This window comes from Hyla sarda, chromosome 8, assembly GCF_029499605.1.
Source record: "Hyla sarda isolate aHylSar1 chromosome 8, aHylSar1.hap1, whole genome shotgun sequence".
In the NCBI taxonomy this organism is placed as follows: Eukaryota; Metazoa; Chordata; class Amphibia; order Anura; family Hylidae; genus Hyla; species Hyla sarda.
Genome location: NC_079196.1, coordinates 200,313,142 through 200,333,303, shown reverse-complemented (window position 1 = coordinate 200,333,303; position 20,162 = coordinate 200,313,142). Strand labels below are relative to the sequence as shown.

At 42.1% G+C, this 20,162-nt stretch overlaps 1 protein-coding gene across 13 annotated transcripts in view; it reads right to left on the bottom strand.

Annotated features, from left to right (window-relative positions):
- LOC130283916 (ankyrin repeat and fibronectin type-III domain-containing protein 1-like) overlaps positions 1-20,162 on the bottom strand; it is a 443,479-nt gene that overhangs the window by 199,577 nt on the left and 223,740 nt on the right. For all 13 annotated transcript variants that reach the window (XM_056533657.1, XM_056533658.1, XM_056533660.1 and 10 more), the window contains one exon: positions 12,943-12,983. In XM_056533657.1, coding sequence (XP_056389632.1) covers positions 12,943-12,983 — 41 coding nt within the window. The remainder of the gene's footprint in view (positions 1-12,942; positions 12,984-20,162) is intronic.

The following is a 20,162-nucleotide window of genomic DNA, read 5'->3' as shown; positions in this document are numbered from 1 at the left end:
ATATATTAACTGGCTCCAGAAAGTTAAACAGATTTGTAAATTACTTCTATTAAAAAATCTTAATCCTTTCAGTACTTATGAGCTTCTGAAGTTTAGGTTGTTCTTTTCTGTTTAAGTGCTCTCTGATGACACGTGTCTCGGGAACCGCCCAGTTAAGAAGAGGTTTGCTATGGGGATTTGCTTCTAAACTGGGCGTTTCCCGAGACACGTGTCATCAGAGATTACTTAGACAGAAAAGAACAAGCTTAACTTCAGAAGCTCATAAGTACTGAAAGGATTAAGATTTTTTAATAGAAGTAATTTACAAATCTGTTTAAAGGGTACCTCTCATCAAATAAACTTTTGATATATTTTAGATTAATGAATGTTGAATAACTTTCCAATAGCATGTTAATGAAAAATATGCTTCTTTCTATTGTATTTTTCCCGATCAGTCCTGTCAGCAAGCATTTCTGACTCATGCTGGAGTCCTAAACACTCAGAGCTGCCAGCCTGCTTTGTTCACAGCCAAACAGGCTGTGAACAAAGCAGGCTGGCAGCTCCGAGTGTTCTCCTTTGTGAACAAAGCAGACTGGCAGCTCGTAGTGTTTAGGACTCCAGCATGAGTCTGAAATGCTTGCTGCCAGGACTGGTAGGGAGACCCCTAGTGGTCATTTCTTCAAAGTGGAAAATTAAATAGAAAGAAGCATATTTTTTAATAACATGCAATTGTGAAGTTATTCTGCATACATTAATCTATAATATATCAAAAGTTTTTTTGATGAGAGGCACCCTTTAACTTTCTGGAACCAGTTGATATATAAAAAAAAGTTTTTTTCCTGGAATACCCCTTTAAAGTCCTACTTATAGGTGTTCTCCTCTTTCGACAATCCCTCATTGTTAGAAGCATCAGAAGTCAAAGAGCTGTCACAAAGTGGACCAATATGGCTGCGTAAGGTGTTGGTCCAATCCCTGTCCATTGAGTCTTTGAGAGAATGTTTCTTTCTTGGGACCCCCTATAGTAGCCAAAGGAGCCCCCACTCTGCATGATTTGGTGCGGCCATGTAATTACAAGGTCACTAATATACGGTGTTGGGGTCTGTAGCTTCCCCCAGAAATACCAGCTCATTGCTGAAGGTATTAGATGCCATGAGATCAGCGTCAATGCAACCAGCTGTATTGCAAGAGGTAAATGCTAAACCTTAAAGGGGTACTCTGGTGGAAAAAAATGTTTTAAATCAACTGGTGCCAGAAAGTTAAACAGATTTGTAAATTACTTCTATTAAAAAAAAATCTTTATCCTTCCAGTACTTTTTAGCAGCTGTATGCTACAGAGGAAATTCATAGATTTTTGAATTTCTTTTTTGTCTTGTCCACAGTGCTCTCTGCTGACACCTCTGTGCGTGTCAGGAACTGTCCAGACCGGGAGAAAATCCTCATAGCAAACCTCTCCTGCTCTGGACAGTTCCTGACATGGACACAGGTGTCAGCAGAGAGCACTGTGGACAAGACAAAAAAGAAATTCAAAAAGCAAAGTATTTCCTCTAGTACTGGAAGGATAAAGATTTTTAATAGAAGTAATTTACAAATCTGTTTTAAGGGGTACTCCGGTGGAAAACTTTCTTTTTAAATCAACTGGTGCCAGAAAGTTAAACAGATTTGTAAATTACTTCTATTAAAAAAATCTTAATCCTTCCAGTAGTTATTAGCAGCTGTATGCTACAGAGGAAATTCTTTTCTTTTTGGAACACAGTGCTCTCTGCTGACATCTCTGTACATTTTAGGAACTGTCCAGAGCAGCATATGTTTGCTTTGGGGATTTTCTCCTACTCTGGACAGTTCCTAAAATGGACAGAGATGTCAGCAGAGAGCACTGTGGTCATGATGTCAGCAGAGAGCTCTGTGTTCCAAAAAGAAAATAATTTCCCCTGTAGTATTCAGCAGCTAATAAGTACTGGAAGGATTAAGATTTCTTAATAGAAGTAATTTACAAATCTGTTTAACTTTCTGGCACCAGTTGATTTTTTTTTTTAAAGTTTTCCACCGGAGTACCCCTTTAAAGATCCAGCAAATTTTCGAAAACCTCTATACTGTGACAGACGTGGACACATAAAGATTGGATGAAACATCACATGATCCTATCTGCCGGTCATGGTACGTTATTGCCCAGACAAAGGACGGCCGGGCCACGGTGGTGGTGGTGGTGGCAACAGTCTTGCAAAAAAAAAAGAAAAGAAAAGAAATTTAAATAAACAAAGCGCAAGTTGTCATGGCCTGAATTATTGTCATGAGCGTTTTAGGTTTAATAAGAAATCAGAGTCATTCCATGCCCTGCAGTTGTTAGGACAGTTTTTGTAGGGTAGCAACAGGGTGAGCAAAGGGAAGAGACTGAAGCCAGGACGAGGGCGGGAGGTCTACCGGAGTCACTGCAGCAGAATGAGACTTCATTCCTGTGGTCAGACCACAGATCAAGGGAAAGAAATAGGGCTGGCGGATAGCAGTATTGTGAGCTCGCTGTGCGGGAGAGGGAATATACGTGTGTGTATGTAATGCTCAGATACCATGGAGAAAGATACCCCATCTATAGAGAGCAGCACATCCAAAAAGACAGAAAATTCTAGACAAAAAGCAAAACGGCTGCAGCACTCAAAATAGGTGAAAAAATAAAGTGGTAGCGTAATACAATGCTATGGAATCCGTATTATGCTATAGAATAAAGCTAACACTCTATTTTGTCACCTATTTTGAGAGCTGCAGCCGATTTGCTTATTGTCTAGATGGATAGATAGATATGAGATAGATAGATAGATAGATATGAGATATAGATAGATATGAGATAGATAGATATGAGATAGATAGATAGATAGATATGAGATAGATAGATAGATAGATAGATGTGAGATAGATAGATAGATATGAGATAGATAGACATGAGATAGATAGATAGATATAATATAGATATGAGATAGATAGATAGATAGATAGATAAGAGATAGATAGATAGATATGAGATAGATAGATAGATATGAGATAGATAGATATGAGATAGATAGATATGTAAATATGAGATAGATAGATATGAGATAGATAGATAGATATAATATAGATATGAGATAGATAGATAGATAGATAGATAGATATGAGATAGATAGATATATATGAGATAGATAGATATGAGATAGATAGATAGATATGAGATAGATAGATATGAGATAGATAGATATAATATAGATATGAGATAGATAGATAGATAAGACAGATAAGAGATAGATAGATAGATAGATATGAGATAGATAGATATGAGATAGATAGATATGAGATAGATAGATAGATAGATAGATAGATATGAGATAGATACATATGAGATAGATAAATAGATATAATATAGATATGAGATAGATAGATAGATAAGAGATAGATAGATATGAGATAGATAGATAGATAGATAGATAGATAAGAGATAGATAGATAGATAGATATGAGATAGATAGATAGATAGATATGAGATAGATAGATAGATATGAGATAGATAGATAGATAGATAGATATGAGATAGATAGATATGAGGTAGATAGATAGATATGAGATAGATAGATATGAGATAGATAGATAGATATAATATAGATATGAGATAGATAGATAGATAAGAGATAGATAGATAGATAGATAGATATGAGATAGATAGATAGATAGATAGATATGAGATAGATAGATAGGTATGAGATAGATATGAGATAGATAGATAGATAGATATGAGATAGATAGATAGATATGAGATAGATAGATAGATAGATAGATATGAGATAGATAGATATGAGGTAGATAGATAGATATGAGATAGATAGATATGAGATAGATAGATAGATATAATATAGATATGAGATAGATAGATAGATAAGAGATAGATAGATAGATAGATAGATAGATAGATATGAGATAGATAGATAGATATGAGATAGATAGATAGGTATGAGATAGATATGAGATAGATAGATGAGGTAGATAGATAGATATAAGATAGATATGAGATAGATCGATAGATATGAGATAGATAGATATGAGATAGATAGATAGATATGGATAGATATGAGATAGATAGATATGATATAGATTGATTGATAGATTTGTAGATAGGAGATAGATAGATATGAGATAGATATATGATAGATAGATATGAGAGATAGATATGAGATAGATAGATAGATATGAGATATATAGATATGTAAATATGAGATAGATAGATAGATATGAGATAGATAGATGAGATAGATAGATATAAGATAGATAGATAGATATGAGATAGATAGATATGAGATAGATCGATAGATATGAGATAGATAGATATGATAGATTTGTAGATATGAGATAGATAGCAAGATAGATGGATAGACAGACAATATAGATATTAGATAGATAGATAGATAGATATGAGATAGATAGACAGATAGATAGGTATGAGATAGATATGAGATAGATAGATGAGATAGATAGATAGATAGATATAAGATAGATATGAGATAGATAGATATGAGATAGATAGATAGATAGATCGATAGATATGAGATAGATAGATAGGAGATAGATATGAGATAGACAGATATGAGATAGATAGATATGAGATAGATAGATTTGAGATAGATAGATAGATAGATAGATGAGATAGATAGATAGATATGAGATATATAGATAGATAATAGATAAATAGATATGAAACAGATAAACACATATAAGAGACAGACAGATAGATATGAGATAGATAATAGACAAGGTGGTCTCCCCATACATGGCTCGGCAGGCCCGCTGTGCTCAGTCACCTGTGATAGCCCGGACGGGGGGGATTACAATACTACACACTGTGGAAGCAAACAATGTATTCAGTGAGCAGGAAATGATCCATAGGAATGCGCCATGGATACGATATGAAAAGCGTCATTACTAAACACAAACGCAGTCTGTACACCGCCCAACGCACGCTGACTCATGAGAGGCTTTTTATATACTCATAAGGAAGGAGCGGATAACGCCGAGGTTACCGTGTAATCTGCTATATAAATAAAGAGGGGCTCTATACTATGTTACGTAGGAATCATTAAACTGCAATGGGCGAAAGCCACTTAATAAGGAGTCCAAACAATGACCAGCAAGGGATGCTGGGAGATTGCAGCTCCGATGTTAGTGAAGAGCAGAGATTTCAAACCGGTGTGCCTCCAGCTGTTGCTAAACTACAACTCCTAACATAATGGGTAGTGCTGTATACCATTCCTAACCCGCCTGCAGTGGGTCATGTATAGTCATCCTCAGTGTTTCCCAACTATGATGCCTCCGGCTGTTGCAAAACCACAACTCTCAGCATGCCCGGACAGCCGAAGGCTGTCCGGGCATGCTGTGAGTTGTAGTTTTGCAACAGCTGGAGGCACGCTGGTTAGGAACCACTGTTTTATTTTATTTTTTTATTTTTTTACATTCAGAACATCGCCACACTCGTCGAGAGGCTGTGTCTGGTATTGCAGGTGACCAAGCCCACCACAACAGTCTTTTTCCATTCACCTCTATTGTGTGTCAATTGCGAAAACCTCTGCACCCCCCCCCCCCCCCAATGACTCATCTGGGATTGTCCAAGTCATCACCTTCTTTTCGAGAGAACGCAGCCTCACACAACAAGCGCCGCGCGGATATAAATACACAAATGTGTGAGGTTATCTAACGTTCCGCTCAGGAGAATGCTCCTATACAGGTTTCCCTGGTTACAACAGTGCGTAGAGCTGCAAGCACCGCGCGCAACAAAACAACCTGTACTGCATCAAGAATACAAGCGCAGCCGAATGTCAATCACTCGGAAGGATGCGATCACCATCTCATGTGAAATCCTAGAACTATAGGCTCCATTATTGCCGCTAAAACCAATAATCACAAGCCTGACCCTGGTCTCCTTGCTGCTAGGATACAGAGATTATCTATTCTGTAGTGTATTGTGATGGAGGGGAATGTGGGAGCACAGGAAGAATGGGGTCCCAAGTACAGTGATCCCTCAACTTACAATGGCCTCAACATACAATAGTTTCAACATACAATGGTCTATTCTGGACCATTGTAACTTGAAACCAGACTCAACATAGAATGCTACAGACAGTCCAGATCTGTGAAACGTGTCAATGGCTGAAAGAACTGACCAATCAGAATGGGCATTCACTGGTAAAACCCCATGTATTACTGAAGCGCATGCACTGACTGGTGTCTGGTAGCGCCCCCTACAGTACAGGGAGGTATTACATGTTCTGTACTCTTTACCTGTATTACTGAAGCGTATGCACTGACTGGTGTCTGGTAGCGCCCCCTACAGTACAGGGAGGTATTACATGTTTAGTATACTCTTTACCTGTATTACTGAAGTGCATGCACTGACTGGTGTCTGGTAGCGCCCCCTACAGTACAGGGAGGTATTACATTTTCTGTACTACTCTTTACCTGTATTACTGAAGTGTATGCACTGACTGGTGTCTGTACTACTCTTTACCTGTATTACTCTTTGCCTGTATTACTGAAGTGTATGCACTGACTGGTGTCTGGTAGCACCCCCTACAGTACAGGGAGGTATTACATCTTCTGTACTCTTTACCTGTGCCACAGTTCACTGCTCCTTGGGACACCAGGTGAGGGCGGCTCCATTTTACATTTTTAGGACATTGCATGTTCTGTACAGGACCCTGAAGAAGCTCCTGCCCTCTACATAGACCAGCGTTTCCCAACCAGGGTGCCTCCAGCTGTTGCAAAACTACAACTCCCAGCATGCCCGGACAGCCAAAGGCTGTCCGGGCATGCTGGGAGTTGTAGTTTTGCAACAGCTGGAGGCACCCTGGTTGGGAAACGCTGACATAGACAGTGATTACAGCTCCCAGCAGATCTTTATTACTTTTATATGTAAGGATTTGCTTTATCTATATTAGTTATCTACTTATTTTTCTTTAATCTTCACCTTTTCCTATTTTTGGATGACATTTTGGTGGCTTCAGAACCAATTACCAGGTTTCCATAGAGTTCTGGTCTCAACATACAATGGTTTCAACATACAATGGTCGTCCCAGAACCAATTAATATTGTAACTTGAGGGACCACTGTATATCTATGAGCATGTATGGGCACGGGTGCACGTATAGGATCAACATTATATACAGGAAATAAAATCACCACTATTATTTCTGATAAGGGAAATTATTGACATTTTTCTCCATTTCTAGACATACACTGATTTGCTAAAAACATAGGTTCCTGCACAGGACCGCCATCCGGGAAAAATGATGGCGACAGCTTTATACTCTTCTATGGGCGAGAAGTGCTGAGTAAGGCTCTGTTCACACCACCACCAGTGCCGGACCAGTGAAACAATGGACACCACTGTCTGTGGAGAAGCGGGGCAATATGACTGGGCCGCTGGGGGGGGGGGGGGTCAACTACTTAATACTATCTATGGGGGGTATGGAGGACAGGGGGGCTACAATTATATGTGGACACATAGGGAGCCTATAACTATATATGGGGCAGTATAGGGGCCCATAACTATATATGGGGATGTATTGGGGCCTACAACTATATATGGTGGATTAGAAGGGGCCTACAGCTATATATGGGGACAGTTTAGGGGTCTACAACTGTATATGGGGGCAGTATAGGGGTCTACAACTATATATGGGGCAGTAAAGGGGTCTACAACTATATATATGTGGGCAGTATAGGGGGCTACAACTATATATGTGGGCAGTATAGGGGTCTACAACTATATATGTGGGCAGTATAGGGTCTACAACTATGTATGGGGCAGTATAGGGGTCTACAACTATATATGTGGGCAGTATAGGGTCTACAACTATATATGTGGGCAGTGTAGGGGTCTACAACTATATATGGGGCAGTATAGGGGCCTACAACTATATATGTGGGCAGTATAGGGGTCTACAACTATATATGTGGGCAGTGTAGGGGTCTACAACTATATATGTGGGCAGTATAGGGGTCTACAACTATATATGGGGCAGTATAGGGCCTACAACTATATATGGGGCAGTATAGGGTCTACAACTATATATGTGGGCAGTGTAGGGGTCTACAACTATATATGGGGCAGTATAGGGGCCTACAACTATATATGTGGGCAGTATAGGGGTCTACAACTATATATGTGGGTAGTATAGGGGTCTACAACTATATATGTGGGCAGTATAGGGGTCTACAACTATATATGTGGGCAGTATAGGGGTCTACAACTATATATGTGGGCAGTGTAGGGGTCTACAACTATATACGTGGGCAGTATAGGGGCCTACAACTATATATGTGGGCAGTATAGGGCCTACAACTATATATGTGGGCAGTGTAGGGGTCTACAACTATATACGTGGGCAGTATAGGGGCCTACAACTATATATGTGGGCAGTATAGGGGTCTACAACTATATATGTGGGCAGTATAGGGGTCTACAACTATATATGTGGGCAGTATAGGGGTCTACAACTATATATGTGGGCAGTGTAGGGGTCTACAACTATATACGTGGGCAGTATAGGGGCCTACAACTATATATGTGGGCAGTATAGGGGTCTACAACTATATATGTGGGCAGTGTAGGGGTCTACAGCTATATATGTGGGCAGTATAGGGGCCTACAACTATATACGTGGGCAGTATAGGGGCCTACAACTATATATGTGGGCAGTATAGGGGCCTACAACTATATATGTGGGCAGTATAGGGGTCTACAACTATATACGTGGGCAGTGTAGGGGTCTACAACTATATACGTGGGCAGTATAGGGGCCTACAACTATATATGTGGGCAGTATAGGGGTCTACAACTATATATGTGGGCAGTGTAGGGGTCTACAACTATATATGTGGGAAGTATAGGGGTCTACAACTATATATGGGGGCAGTATAGGGGTCTACAACTATATATGGGGCAGTATAGGGGTCTACAGCTATATATGTGGGCAGTATAGGGGCCTACAACTATATACGTGGGCAGTATAGGGGCCTACAACTATATATGTGGGCAGTATAGGGGCCTACAACTATATACTTGGGCAGTATAGGGGCCTACAACTATATATGTGGGCAGTATAGGGGTCTACAACTATATATGGGGCAGTATAGGGGCCTACAACTATATACGTGGGCAGTATAGGGGCCTACAACTATATACGTGGGCAGTATAGGGGCCTACAACTATATATGTGGGCAGTATAGGGGTCTACAACTATATATGTGGGCAGTTTAGGGGTCTACAACTATATACGTGGGCAGTATAGGGGCCTACAACTATATATGTGGGCAGTATAGGGGTCTACAACTATATATGTGGGCAGTATAGGGGTCTACAACTATATATGTGGGCAGTATAGGGGTCTACAACTATATATGTGGGCAGTATAGGGCCTACAACTATATATGTGGGCAGTATAGGGGGTCTACAACTATATACGTGGGCAGTATAGGGGTCTACAACTATATATGTGGGCAGTATAGGGGTCTACAACTATATATGTGGGCAGTATAGGGGGTCTACAACTATATACGTGGGCAGTATAGGGGCCTACAACTATATATGTGGGCAGTATAGGGGTCTACAACTATATATGTGGGCAGTATAGGGGTCTACAACTATATATGTGGGCAGTATAGGGGTCTACAACTATATATGTGGGCAGTATAGGGCCTACAACTATATATGTGGGCAGTATAGGGGGTCTACAACTATATACGTGGGCAGTATAGGGGCCTACAACTATATATGTGGGCAGTATAGGAGTCTACAACTATATATGTGGGCAGTGTAGGGGTCTACAACTATATATGGGGCAGTATAGGGGTCTACAACTATATATGGGGCAGTATAGGGGTCTACAACTATATATGTGGGCAGTATAGGGGTCTACAACTATATATGTGGGCAGTATAGGGGCCTACAACTATATATGTGGGCAGTGTAGGGGTCTACAACTATATATGTGGGCAGTATAGGGGTCTACAGCTATATATGGGGCAGTATAGGGGTCTACAACTATATATGGGGGCAGTATAGGGGCCTACAACTATATATGGGGGCAGTATAGGGGCCTACAACTATATATGTGGGCAGTATAGGGGTCTACAACTATATATGTGGGCAGTATAGGGGTCTACAACTAGATAAGGGTAGTATAGGGGTCTACAACTATATATGTGGGCAGTATAGGGGTCTACAACTATATATGTGGGCAGTATAGGGGTCTACAACTAGATAAGGGTAGTATAGGGGTCTACAACTATATATGTGGGCAGTATAGGGGTCTACAACTATATATGTGGGCAGTATAGGGGTCTACAACTAGATAAGGGTAGTATAGGGGTCTACAACTATATATGTGGGCAGTATAGGGGTCTACAACTATATATGTGGGCAGTATAGGGGTCTACAACTAGATAAGGGTAGTATAGGGGTCTACAACTATATATGGGGCAGTATAGGGGCCTACAACTATATATGTGGGTAGTATAGGGGCCTACAACTATATACGTGGGCAGTATAAGGGTCTACAATATTCAAATACTGGACTGTTGGTGGGCCTTGAGGACTGGGTTGGGGACCTCTGGTCTAGGCCATAAAATGCTCCATTGAGTAAAAATATACAAGGAAACTGCCCTCCGGAAGGAAAAGAGCTCGCTCTCTGCCGCCACCTATTGGAGGTTATCATGCTGCATAATGTGCTGATAGGACTAGTGATTGAGCTTCTGACAAGAGAGCGAACACAGATTTACATAGTCACAACTGCAGTTTTCATAAGGGCTGTTGGGGGGGGGGGGTAGTTTTGCAACAGCTGGAGGCACACTGGTTGGGAAACACTGCCCTAAGGGATGCTAATTGGTCTTTACGTTCCGTGATTGACACACTCATCTGCATTGTAATGCAAAGTTACACCCCCCCCCCCCCTACAATCCATGGAGCTTTTAAAGAGATCCCATCCCCACAATACAGCCTGACACGATAGCCAGAGTTATCACCAACAGTCCATAGTGACTGAATGCAGCTGAAGCTCTATTCACTCATACGACATGGGACCTCCATTCCTGTGATCAGAGAGGGTCCCAGAGGTTGTATACCCCCAAAAATCCCATACTTATCACCTATCCTGTGGATAAGTGCATCCCAAGCAGTGTGCCTCCAGCTGTTGCAAAACTACAACTTCCAGCATGCCCGGACAGCCGAAGGCTGTCCGGGCATGCTGGGAGTTGTAGTTTTGCAACAGCTGGAGGCACACTGCTTGGGAAACACTGCTGTGGATGATGATATGTTATAATCTTGAGATCCATAGCTGGAGCCACAGCCTGCGCAGAGCATTTACCACCCTCACACACGTGCAAGGCGTCACCACAGGCAGCTGGTTTACACAGAGGCCTGGAATATTCCCCAGTCCCGGCAGTCAACAGGTGGCGGCAGATTAAGCTGCTGCTGTTCTTAAAGGGGTACTCCAGTGGAAAACTTTTATTTATTTTTTATTTATTTTTTTATCAACTGGTGCCAGAAAGTTAAAGAGATTTGTAAATTACTTCTAATAAAAAAAATCTCAATCCTTCCAGTACTTATTAGCTGCTGAATACTACAGAGGAAATTCTTTTCTTTTTGGAACACAGAGCTCTCTGCTAAATCACGAGCACAGTGCTCTCTACTGACATTTCTGTCCATTTTAAGAACTGTCCAGAGTAAGAGAAAATCCCCATAGAAAACATATGCTGCTCTGGACAGTTCCTAAAACGGACAGAGATGTCAGCAGAGAGCACTGTGCTCGTGATGTCAGCAGAGAGCACTGTGTTCCAAAAAGAAAATAATTTCCTCTGTAGTATTCAGCAGCTAGTAAGTACTGGAAGGATTAAGATTTTTTTTTAATGGAAGTAATTTACAAATCTGTTAAACTTTCTGGCACCAGTTGATTTAAAGTAAAAAAAGTTCTCCTTTAACCCTATGTTGGCTCTTCAGTACACACGTGGTGCATGCATGGGTGTCAGTGATGCAGGGAATCATATATTCCCCCAATGTGCATAGACCTATGGCAGACCCCTGGCTGCTGTAGTAACCCAGTGACCCCCCAGCACTTGTCCCACATGGGTGCCAATGGGCTGATATAGGGTTAAACAGCCCAAACTAAGAATGATAAATTCCCCCCCTATTGTGTTCATTAGTTTTTTCTTTTGGTGTAGGCACCGGACGCCAAGAAATACACATCATGTAGGGAGCGCAAAAGGGGGCAAATGCAATAAAGGGACCCCCCCCCCACCACAACCAATTTTATCAAAATCATTACCTGCAGGGTGAAACTACCATTCACTGATGTTTGGCTAGAAACTGGGCACTGTTTAGCACTATTATTTAGGCAATGTATGGCGGTATTATTACAGCATTATTAGTTGGCAAAAGTACGGTTATATTATTTGGGTCCCGCACCGCATGATCCTATTATTTGAGGACTTTATGGAAATGACTGAAGTGACTATTGTTGTCATAGCGCTACACGATCCAGCCCTAACTATAGTGATCTCTTATATATGCGGCTCTGTAGGGCGGTAGACTTTCTGTTCCCTATAGCAATTTGCATACAAATGCTGGTTTCTGTGCTAAATGACATTGCTGACGCGTTCTAGAGCAGTATTTGCCAACCAGTGTGCCTCCAGCTGTTGCAAAACTACAACTCCCAGCATGCCCGGACAGCCTTTGGCTGTCCGGGCATGCTGGGAGTTGTAGTTTTGCAACAGCTGGAGGCACGCTGGTTGGGAAACCCTGTCCTAGAGTATGTTGTTATATAGCGTATTATTCTGTAGAGTCGAGCCGTGACTCCCCGCTGTCAGTACGCAGCACTTACGCTCTCTATTAATTCCCATTCAGGATTCAATAGGCTGAAATAACAGATAAACAAATGATGGGGGGAAAGGGGTTCCTACCTTGGTGTTTGAAATTCTTTCCGGTCCACTGACCCCAGACTCTGTAAGACAAGAAAGATCCTTTTAGATATGGTTTGCATGGAGGATGAGGAGGACATTCCACATACATTCCTAACTTGAGAAAGGATTAACTTAATGGTTCCCAACATTATTAGAGCGAAACCATACCCCATTACCCCCCCCCCCCTCCTGCTGACCCTAACATGCCGTATATTTGGCATTACTTGGGGCCCCCCTGATAACCTGAGGTGGCACAGAACATTATTATAAATGCCCAAGTATCCTGCAACTAATATCGAATAAATAATACCGCCACATTCTGGATAGTGAGTACTGACACACATAACAGGTGTAAAAAAATATTTATTTAAAGAAACCTGATTGACCCCCATCATGTGACTATAGTGTAATGTCCCAGTACAGAACATAGTCCTGTACTACACTTATACGTTGTCCATTTTAGGACATCGTCAGTCGTCAGCCGTAACTTCGTCCTCGAAAGGTGAAACGGCGTCCTGCCTCCTCCCTCGGGCCACACTCCATCAGGCGTCAGCCGCAACTCCCTCCTTTGCAGGGCTAAAGTCCTGCAGGAACGTACAGGAACGGAGTTCCTGCACTTTTTCCAGAGCAGGAACACAGTTCCCATTAGCAGGAGTCCTGCAGGACTAGCCCTTGAGTGGAAATCATGGGTGGGTTCCCACACTTTTTTCCCCAGGACTTGACCCCTGCTCCTTTGTCACCCTAAAGTCTCTCATTCGAAACTCCGTCATCCCTCAAACGAAAAACTTTCCTGCCGCATTGCAGAGCCGAGTCAGTGTCGGCTCTGCTATACCAACTCTGTAGCACATGTAGTTGACTGTAGTACACACGTGCAAGTTTCACAGTTTCGACTCTGCTATACGTGCTGTGCAGCGCCGGCTCTGCTATGGGGCGATTTTGAGGGAGAATCGTCTGAGGCATGACGGCGTTTTGGACGAGTTAGGTTCGGATGAGGGAGGATGGAGTTGTGGCTGAAGGATGATGGCGATTGGTGTGAGGGAGGAGGTAGGATGCCGTTTCACCTGGCGGAGGATGGAGATGCGGCTGACGACTGACGGTGATTGGTCCGAGGGAAGAGGCGGGACGCCGTTTCTCCTGATGAAGGACGGAGTTACGGCTGACGACTGACGATGTCCTAAAATGGATACCGAACACTTAGGCCCTGTCAGGTTGAGTCCCTCAATGTCCTGGGAGCTCTCCTGCAGTGTCTCCCCTGCTGTTAGTACAATGTTATTTATTGTAATAGGTATATAGTCAGTATGCTAATGTATACACAGTATAAAGGACCTTTGGAGGACTGATGTAATTGTCTAAAGGACCTGTAAGATGTCACATGTTATGTTTATGTTACCCAGAGGGCACCAGCTTAACACATGACTCGCAGCTTGACCTATGGGCTTCTGGCTCAGCCCCCCTCTACATAATGTGTCGGCCATTACAATTCTCTCTCTTACACCATCACTCCTGCTAAGGGACAGCAAAGCACAGACATCTCAGTGCTAGTGTCCAGCTACCTGGAAGGCCTCAAATCTACAGTAACTTCCAGTCAGTCAAGTCTATGTCTGCTGTCACTGCCTACAGTCTAGTCAAGCCTAAAGTCAAGAATCTACAGTCTATAATTGGTCCCAGCAAGCTGCGAGGTCCTTCTGTGTTCCTGGCCCCCTCTCTGGGATTCTGGCCGAGCTGTGAAGATAATAACCCCTATCTGACCTCAGTAAAGCCTCCGTTAAACCATAACCTGGTCGTGGACTCTCATTTCACTGTAAGCCATTGGGATAGCGAAGATATCGTTTGGGTGCTTCCCGATACCCAAAAACCACTCTGGCATCACGAACATTAGGGGTTATAAGGGGTTAATACCATCTGCCCCATCCACCTACACCGCTACACCCCGTGGTCCCGCCATCACTGTGGCTCACCACAGTAGCCTAAGCTAAAATCAGTTTAGAAAAACATTGGATATACAGGTGAAAGGCTTGTTACAAATATATCACAACTATGGGTAAGGGTACAGGCCAAAGTTGGGACAAAACCACAGCATACGATTTGGTTGGTAATATCATGTATCAGATATCTATCGCCTACACCAGTGTTTCCCAACAGGTGTGTCTCCAGCTGTTACAAAACTACAACTCCCAGCGTACCTGTCAGCCAAAGGCCGATGGGGTTGTCCAGTCTTAGGCTGGGTTCACACTACGATTTGTAACTACGGTTCCCGAATACGACTGGGAGGAGGGGTGGGCGGGGCTTAATCGCGGCGCCCGCACTCAGCCGTATACGGGAACCGTATTTAATGCATGTCTATGAGCCGACCGGAGTGAACCGCAGCCTCTGGTCGGGAAACCGCATACGGCCGAAAAAGCAGCCGACCGGAGGCTGCGGTTCACTCCGGTCGGCTCATAGACATGCATTAAATACGGTTCCCGTATACGGCTGAGTGCGGGCGCCGTGATTAAGCCCCGCCCACCCCTCCTCCCAGCCGTATACGGGAACCGTAATTACAAACCGTAGTGTGAACCCAGTCTTAGGCTGCATTCACACACACGAGTAATATGGATGCAGCCTTCGGCTGTCTGGGTAAGCTGTGAGTTGTAGTTTAGTGATGAGCGGCAGGGGCCATATTCGAATTTGAGATATTTCGCGAATATATGGACGAATATTCGTCCTATGTTCGCGAAATTCGCATATTTGCTATGTTCGTTCTTTTTTTTTTTTTTCCCCCATGCAAAAATTTGTAGTGAAACTCGCATAGTGCGCATGCGCGATAATATCTTTCCCCTAAAAGAAGGGAGGGATCAGTGTCCAGTCAGGAAGTGCCAATATTTGCATAAATATTCACAGAAATATTCGCATGAATTTGCATAAAATAAAAAAATAAAAATATTCGTCATTACGAATATATATAACTATATTCTAAATATGTGTGAAATTGCGAAGTGCTGATATTCGCGATAAAAATTCGGATTTCAAAAAGTCGCGCTCAACACTATTGTAGTTTTCCAGCATCTGGAGTTAACCTGGTTGGGGAATACAGTGAAACATTTTCAAAAGACCAATTTTGGGTGGTCATCTCAAAGAGGTTTCAATGTATATAGATCAGGGGTCTAGCTATGCGGCAATGTTTCCCAACCAGTGTGCCTCCAGCTGTTGCAAAAACTACAACAAACAGCAATGGCTGCATTCATAGTACGCGTGTGTGAATGCCACCTAAGACTGGACAACTCCAGGGAAAAAGCAGATATCCGACTCCCAATGGATAAATAAAATCCAATTTAAATGAAAAAAATGTTAAAAACATACAGGTGGAAAAATATAGAAAAATTTACAAAAAGTACTTTCTGTAACTTTTTCTATTTTTTTCCACCTGTATGTTTTTAAAAAATTTTCATTAAAGGGGTACTCCAGTGGAATTTTTTTTTTTTTATGAACTGGTGCCAAAAAGTTAAACAGATTTGTAAATCACTTCTATTAAAAAATCTTAACCCTTCCAGTACTTATTAGCAGCTGTATGCTACGGGGGAAATTCTCTTCTTTGTCTTGTCCACAGTGCTCTTTGCTGACACCTGATGCCCGTAGCAGGAACTGTCCAGAGCAGGAGAAAACCCCCATAGCAAACCTATGCTGCTCTGGACAGTTCCTGACACGGACAGAGGTGTCAGCAGAGAGCACTGTGGACAAGACAAAAAAAGAAATTCAAAAAGAAAATAATTTCCTCTGTAGCATACAGCTGCTAATAAGTCCTGGACGGGTAAAGATTTTTTAATAGAAGTAATTTACAAATCTGTTTAACTTTCTGGCACCAGTTCATAAAAAAAAAAAAAAAAGTTCCCCTTTAAAGTTGGATTTTATTTATCCGTTGGGAGCCGGATATCTGTTTTTTCCTTGGAGTTGCTGCACCTGGAGACCCGACTCGAGTGATTTCCTCCGAGCTTCCTAACAGAAATACACGCTGCTGCTGCAAAATGAATTTATCCACATAGGAGGGGTGAGCTGGTGTATGTTTCTCTTTTCCTTATGACCTAAGGCTGGGTTCACACCATGTTTTCCCCATACTGTTTTCAATCAATTTTTCTAAAGAGATTCGTATGCCCAAAAAAACGGATGGAACCGTATGGGAAAAAGTAAACCGTATGCGTTTTTAAAAGTGCATACGGTTCCGTCCGTTTTTATAAAAAAAAAAAAAAAATGTTGTCCATTTTTAATAGGAGTGGTGTTGTGTGGGGACTTTAGGATGCAAATGCGCATGTGCAAAGTAAAAACCGTATACGGTTTCCCGTATGGAATGATATACATGTGCGTTTCCCATTGACGTCCATGTTAAAAAAAAAAAACGTATGCGGTTGCAGTACGGTTTTTAAACCGGAGTCAACAACGTGGTTAAAAACGGATGTTCGCTTGCATACGGTTGAATAAGTTTTTTTGAAAGAAAAAAAACGGATAAGGTTTTATGTTTGTCCTTAATTTAATAAAGTTCTTCTTGTTCTATTTGTGGGAAGAACTTTCGACGTGCACTGCGCATGTGCAAACTGCAAAACCGTATTGTGCAAACCGGATGGAACCATACGCACATACGGTTCTGTACAGTTCCCATAGATTACCATTTAAAAAAAACAAAAAAAAACTTATACGGGTTGTATCCGGTTTTTTCATCCGCACATAAAACCGTAGTCGACTACGGTTTTGTGTTAGGGAAAAAAAACGAATAAAACCGTAAATGATGCAAAACGTACACAACCGGATGCTACGGTTGGCAAACGGTTTTCTATGAAATGTCTATACATACGGTTTGCAATACGGTTCCATACTTTTTTTTCACTGAAACCGGATACGGGAACCGTATTGCAAAAATGAGATGTAAATGTGAATGCCGCCTAAGACTGGACAACCCCTTACGCAGAAGAAGGTATATAACAGTTCCGGACACTGTAGTGCTACCTAATAAATAACTACATACAAAGCCAAAGAAGCACTATACAACAGCACATGGGGTCCCTGCAGCTCTATAGTCCATACGGCTAACAGACTATATATATATATATATATATATATATATATATATATATATATATATACATATATACAGTGGTCCCTCAAGTTACAATATTAATCGGTTCCAGGACGACCATTGTATGTTGAAACCATTGTATGTTGAGACCATAATTCTATGGAAACCTGGTAATTGGTTCTAAAGCCCCAAAATGTCATCCAAAAATAGGAAAAAGTGAGGATTAAAGAAAAATAAGTAGATAACTAATACAGATAAAGCAAATCCTTACATATAAAAGTAAGAAAGATCTGCTGGGAGCTGTAAATAACTGTCTATGTCAGCGTTTCCCAACCAGCGTGCCTCCAGCTGTTGCAAAACTACAACTCCCAGCAAGCCCGGACAGCCAAAGGCTGTCCGGGCATGCTGGGAGTTGTACTTTTGCAACAGCTGGAGGCACGCTGGTTGGGAAACGCTGGTCTATGTAGAGGACAGGAGCTTTTTCGGGGTCCTGTACAGTACGCACAATGTCCTTAAAATGTAAAATGGAGCCGCCCTCACCTGGTGTCCAAAGGAGCAGCTATACCTGGTACAGGTAAAGAGTACAGAACATGTAATACCTCCCTGTACTGTAGGGGGCGCTACCAGACACCAGTCAGTGCATGCACTTCAGTAATACAGGTAAAGAGTACAGAACATGTAATACCTCCCTGTACTGTAGGGGGCGCTACGAGACACCAGTCAGTGCATACACTTCAGTAATACAGGTAAAGAGTACAGGACATGTAATACCTCCCTGTACTGTAGGGGTGCTACCAGACACCAGTCAGTGCATGCACTTCAGTAATACAGGTAAAGAGTAGTACAGAAGATGTAATATCTCCCAGTACTGTAGGGGGTGCTACCAGACACCAGTCAGTGCATGCACTTCAGTTATACAGGTAAAGAGTAGTACAGAACATGTAATACCTCCCTGTACTGTAGGGGACGCTACCAGACATCAGTCAGTGCATACACTTCAGTAATACAGGTAAAGAGTATACAGAACATGTAATACCTCCCTGTACTGTAGGGGGCGCTACCAGACACCAGTCAGTGCATACACTTCAGTAATACAGGGGTTTTACCAGTGAATGCCCATTCTGATTGGTCAGTTCTTTCAGCCATTGACACGTTTCACAGATCTGGACTGTCCGTACATTGTATGTTGAGTCTGGTTTCAACTTACAATGGTCCAGAATAGACCATTGTATGTTGAAACTATTGTATGTTGAGGCCATTGTAAGTTGAGGGATCATTCTATATAGTTTTTATACAATATCAATGGTAGAGATATACCGGTATATGTGTATTCATGTCGGAGTCATGATCTATAGGCCCCTAAAGCCCAGACGTGCCTCCTGTCTGTAATGTCAAAGGTCAGTGTGCACAAGAATCTGTCTGACAAGGTGTTATTATGGGGAAGGTATGCTGCCCCTGAGGTATTCCAGCCCTGCAGAGATCCAGGAAATCACCAGATTACCAGTCATTGTCAGACAATGGAAGCTAATTGGGCATTAGTTACCACTTCATTACCAACCACTTCTTCTCACCTCCAGCTATGGGCACAAAGCCACCAGAGGGGAGATTGCTGATCCCCACCAGCAAAGCTTTCAGAGCAGGATCCATCCTGGGGATGAGGAGTTAACCTTTGACCCCACAGAAGACTGAGGGAGGTTTCTGCCTGACGTTCCATGACTTATTATGTGATTGACTCATTATAGGAAGCGCAGTGCTGGGATACAAATCACCGGAACGTTCTACAGACAGAAATACTTTATATCCTATATAGCAAAATGACTTCAAGATCGGTGAATAGGAATAATGTGACACCCCCGCACATGTCCATCCAGCACGGAACTGTATTATAATATTTAGCAACAAAACGGAGCATTTAAACCAAAAACTCTACAGAATGGGGAGTGTTGGGTAATAACTATACATATTTTTTAGGTTATGTCGAAAGCTGGCCATACATATTAAAAAGATGGCCGACAACTATCTCTCTCAACCGCCCCCATATGCATGCACACTCCGCTCGGCCAAGTGTGCATGTGTCTCTAATGGGCAGAAGGGGCTAAGCCACCGACATCTTATCTCCTCTGACAACAGTCTGATTCTCCTCTCCCCTTTGACATCTGATCGGGGGGCAAGTAAT